The sequence below is a fragment of the Cynara cardunculus genome (genome assembly GCF_001531365.2).
Source record: "Cynara cardunculus var. scolymus isolate 2C chromosome LG 17, CcrdV1, whole genome shotgun sequence".
NCBI lineage: Eukaryota > Viridiplantae > Streptophyta > Magnoliopsida > Asterales > Asteraceae > Cynara > Cynara cardunculus.
The window spans coordinates 6,030,786-6,035,996 of NC_037544.1; the positions used below are offsets into that span (position 1 = coordinate 6,030,786).

Here is a 5,211-nt window from a genome sequence, read left to right on the forward strand (position 1 = left end):
GTCGTTTTAATTTACTAAAATCTTATCTGATAAGTTAAATAAGAGTATAGATTCCAAACAGATGAACTTTTTGATATACGAGCCTTTATGAATTAGGGCAATGTGAATCACGTTGTGTGAACTTGTAACTCCACCTACTCATCAATCAAACGAAACTAATATTTTATCTTTATTTTAAAAAAGAAAAAAAAGACATAAATCCACAATTATTGACTATAAATTCAACATCCAGCTTCCAGAAATCTGCAACTCAACCTCTGCTCATCTCATCAATGGCAACCATCAACCTCACTGTTCCCTTCACTGCTCAACTCCATACCCAACCCTTCACAGGACCTTCAATCCCTAATAACCCAATTTCATCAAGGTTTCGGAAACCGGCTCGATCGTTGAAGCTCAAATGTATGGCAACGTCGATCACGAGTAAACCGATCGCAGAACCGACGACTTCTCCCATCTGTGATAGATGGCGGAAGATCCACGGCGAAGACAACTGGGCTGGCATGATCGACCCCATGGATCCACTCTTACGAACCGAGGTGATCCGTTACGCCGAATTCTCTCAAGCCTGTTATGATGGGTTCGATAACGACCCATTCTCGAAGTTTTGTGGAAGTTGTAAGTATCCTCCCAAGTCGTTTTTCCATGATCTTGGATTGGATAACTGGGGATACGAGATCACGAGCTATATTTACTCGAGCAACACGAGTGAACTGATTCCGAAAGTGTTTACGAAGGCCATCCGGTCCGATGGGCCGTGGAACCCCAAGGTGAACTGGATGGGGTACGTGGCAGTTTCGAAAGATGAAAGGGCGGCAAAATTGGGGCGGCGAGACATCGTGGTAGCATGGCGAGGGACCGTCACCAAATTGGAATGGGTTAGTGATCTCATCAGCTTCTTGAAGCCGGTTACGGCCGAAAATTTGTCGAGCCCAGATCCAGCGATCAAAGTCATGGCCGGGTTCTTGCATATATACACGGATAAAGATCAGAAATGCCAGTTTTCGCAGTTCTCGGCGCGTGAACAAGTACTCCTTCAAACCTCATCTTTTCTTCTTGTACATAAATATATTTACATACATACACACAGACACATATATTATATATATATATATATATATATATAAGTAATTCAAGGAAGAACTGATTTGTTTATGATAAGTGTGAGATTAAATCTCAATCACAAATTAATGGTTAAATTAGGAAACTAATAATTTTAGTAATTTGACTTAAGATTTTAATTAAAGGGTATTTTAGGTATTTTAATTTTTTTTATCTCTTATCTCTCTATTCACTCCGGTGAAAACACATGATGCACATTGTGATACCATTCATAATATAACGAAAAAACACTGTGTGATACACTTAGTAAAACAACATTACCTAATACATTGTGTTACACTTCGTAAAACAACAAAAATACACTGTGATACACTTTGTATAACAATAAAAACACATTGTGGTATACGTACCACTATGATACTAGATATGGTTGATTAATACAATTGTGATACCACTGTATTACACCCAACGTTATATCTCCGACGATATATAGGTTACATCCAAAAACCTTACATCTCCGGCATTACATCTCAGATGATATCTGGGTTACATCTCCGTCGATATTAGCGTTACATCTCCGACAAGATATGGTTATGTCACCGCTCTAAAACGAGTTATGTGTAAAAACCAGAAATTGAAACCGATCTGGGTGTGCAGAAACCAGATTTGTGCGGATATGAATAACCGAAACTGATCTGGGTTGTTTTTCTCGATTGAAAGAAGCCATCGAACTGGTTGAGATGCGAATTATTCTAAATGAGATTTTTGAGTATTTATCCGATTCAAAATGATAATTATTTCTAATTACTAAAATTATTTTTTATTTTTGGTACTTTTTTAAATGATGGGTTATGTAACCCATATCCTTTTCGACTTCTCGTAAATTCACTGTCTTCTCGTTTGAACATGCCCTTATATATAAGGTCAGGTTCAGGAGAAAACCGCAAAAAAAATGAAAATTTGTTCCAGGAACACCTTGATACAATTTTCTTTTGGACGGTATATACATGTGCATACAAGTAATTTATATGCAATTTTGTCCGATAGGCACATGTGGATAACATGCACACATGCATAAAAACCAAAAAAGCAACTTCAATTACTTGTATGATTGTACAATTGTATACCCTTCAGATTAATGGTTACCGAATTGTTCCTTAGTTTTTCAAAATTTTGGGGTGTTTTCCCCTGATCCTCCATCCCCTCTCTCTCTCTCTCCACACACACACATATGTGTGTGTGTAAATGGGTGTGGTAGAATATGGATGAAAATCACTGTCATATTTATTTTCATGCCAATCATATGAATACACATAATGAGAGAGAGAAAATGTATATGAATTAAATAAACTTAAAATAAATATCTGATGTGTCATAGTTTCATTGATGGAACAAGAATGAGACGTGTGATTTTAGGACATGCGATTTATTCGTAGAATATTGGACAAAATTGTTTTTCCACCGCTTATGTCCACACATTAATCTGCATGTGTTAGTCTAGATTCGCTATTTTTTCAAGAATGGTTGTCAAAGTTATTTTTATATTTTCCATTAAGTCAAGTGTCTTAACTCGCAGGTTTTGGGCGAACTAAAGAGACTAATAAAGGTCTACAAGGAAAAAGGCGAGGAAATAAGTATCACGTTAACTGGTCACAGCTTGGGGAGCGCAGTGGCTACTTTATGTGCGTATGATATAGCGGAATCCAATCTCGATAAACTCGACAACAACCGTAAAATACATGTTTCGGTGTTCTCATTTTCTGGACCCAGACTTGGGAACACAAAGTTCAAAAAGAGACTCGAAGCTCTAGGAGTGAAGGTGTTGAGAACCTTCAACGTAAACGATAAAGTACCTACCGTGCCCGGGATTCTTTTCAACGAACAAATATTGACTTGGATTCAACCTATTGTCGATTTCATCATAGGGTTGTACACGCACGTCGGGGTGACATTTAGTTTGGATAATAAGTCCTCGCCCTTCGTGAAAGACAACATAAGTTTGGCTTCGATGCATAACTTACAACTTCTAATGCATCTAGTAGACGGGTAAGCATATCGCTGTTAACTTGACCATATCTTGTGAAATTTGCTTTTGTATATATCTTTTAATACGTATAGTCAACGGTCTTGAGCAGGTACCAAAGTACAGGGGCCAGATTTTCGCCTGCCGTTGGAAGGGACAAAGCCTTATTGAACAGGGATGACGACATTTTGGAGGACAAATATTTGATACCACCAAATTGGGGACAAATCGAGAATAAAGGGCTTCTTAAAAACGAAAATGGGGAATGGGAGTTACCAGAACAAGAGGATCGTTTTACACCTGAGGGAATTGAGCGTCATCTTGAGAAACTAAGCCTAGATTAGGCCCAACTTCTCAACATTAAACTCTATGTACAACCTTGGGATACATATAATGCCACCTTGCTTTATGAGTTATTGAACAAAAGGGTGCATTTATTTTCATATAGTTAAATGTATGTGTACAAAAACATAATACATAAGCGTTCTTTATATTTATGATAGAATTCTAACGTTCGAGATTGTGTGGCCTTGTGTTAGCCATTCCTTATTAGGTATTAAAATAAGAAACACGAGAACAACCAAATTACATGTAATCATTGTGAATTGGGGGACAAAGAAGAGTGTCTACCCGTTTTGCGTTGTGAACTGGCGGAAAAGAAGAGCGCCACAAGTGTCCCCTTTTGTTTCCATTCAACATGATGAATTCATAGTAAATGTACATAATTGAGGAGGAATGATACACCATTCAGGATGAGTATCCCGTGAATGTCTAGGAAATGTTATGACACCCCAAAATGAAGTAAATAAATAAATTAGAAAGCAAAAAGAACAAGGAAAATAAAATAAAATGAGTTTTATTTTATTGGAAAAAAAATATAAACATATTTGAAAATCAGATTAAAAATGAAGGAAATTGTCATATTAGGGGTGAAATGTGTAAGGATGTCAAAAGTAATAGAGCCAGGGGGCCAAATGCATTTTTATGAAAGTTAAGGGGCTGAGTCAGATGTTAACAGGTCCAAACCAGAAGGACCTGTTTTGTAAATATACATCAGATCTGCAAATTCAGAAACGTGAAAACGACCTCTCATTTGAAGCTTTATATCAGTTCAAATTTTCAACTATTAAGACAAAAAAAAAAAAAAACAGGTATATGTAGCCAACACCTTGCTCTACACTTTTGCTTCAAGAAAACCGAACTTTCGTTGAGTTTCGAAAGAGAAATCGGAGGTTGAAGTTCGGGTTCGAAAAGCTCCGTTTTATTGACGATTGGAGGTAAAACACTCAACCAAATTTCGAGTTCTTTATATGGATGGCTTCGTTTTTAGGTTCTCTATGAAACATTAGTAGCCTTATGTCTCAGATTTTAGTTTTGAATGTTCGATTTTGAGCTTTTTACTGATTTTCGAGTGGTTTTAAGACCATAACTTTAAACTAGCGTATGAGACTCAATACTTGATGGTTTTCGTTGATTTTTGTTCCTATGGTTGAGGAAAATCATTTTCTAGAGATTTTGCAAAAAAATATCGAAAACGATGAAGAAACGAGGCCAAACGGCCTGTTTTTCCGGCGCCGTGCGTGTCAATGTTTGCTGCTGGTCGTAGGGCTTTGTTGGGCTTCATCTTTTATTCTATTAATGTTGGGTCAAAGATGTTTATTGGACTATATTTTAGGCCCTTATTGTTTAAACAAAAGAATGCTATATTTTTTGGGCTTAATTTGAATACTTAAGTTATAGGAATTTGTTAATTGACCCAAGTTAATAAATTTCAGATTTAGTTAATTAGTTTATATTAACTAATTAATTTAATTTCTAAAGTAGTTACTATATTAAAATATTAATTTATTTATTATTATTTTTTTAATATTAATATTAGTTAATTGTTTATTTTCTAAGGAGGTTGCTTATATAAATTAGTAAATTGTTTTGATGATTTAAGCGCCATAATTTGAGTAAAATAATTATTGTGATGTTTTAATTTAGAGAGATGAGATTATAAGATATTAAAATATTTTTGGGATGACATCGAGTTTTAGACTTGGGGTTTGACTAAAGTTAGTCGAGGTTGACCGAATTGACCAAGGGTTGACTTTTGGCACGTTTGATCCATGTGGATTTTAATG

At 35.9% G+C, this 5,211-nt stretch overlaps 1 protein-coding gene across 1 annotated transcript; it reads left to right on the forward strand.

The window, feature by feature from the left end:
• Positions 1–249: 249 nt before the first annotated feature.
• LOC112500691 (phospholipase A1-Igamma1, chloroplastic-like) lies at positions 250–3,608 on the forward strand. The gene is made up of 3 exons (XM_025104242.1): positions 250–1,028; positions 2,639–3,108; positions 3,198–3,608. Exons 1-3 carry the CDS (start codon positions 273–275, stop codon positions 3,427–3,429), a joined length of 1,458 nt encoding a protein of 485 aa, XP_024960010.1. The 5' UTR covers positions 250–272; the 3' UTR covers positions 3,430–3,608.
• The last annotated feature ends 1,603 nt before the right edge of the window (positions 3,609–5,211 follow it).

Coding starts and splice junctions, on each gene's coding strand:
- LOC112500691 (XM_025104242.1), top strand. CDS start 273: ATGGCAACCATCAACCTCACTGTTCCCTTCACTGCTCAACTCCATACC. Junction 1,029..2,638: donor AGTTCTCGGCGCGTGAACAA/GTACTCCTTCAA, acceptor CTTAACTCGCAG/GTTTTGGGCGAACTAAAGAG. Junction 3,109..3,197: donor CTAATGCATCTAGTAGACGG/GTAAGCATATCG, acceptor GGTCTTGAGCAG/GTACCAAAGTACAGGGGCCA.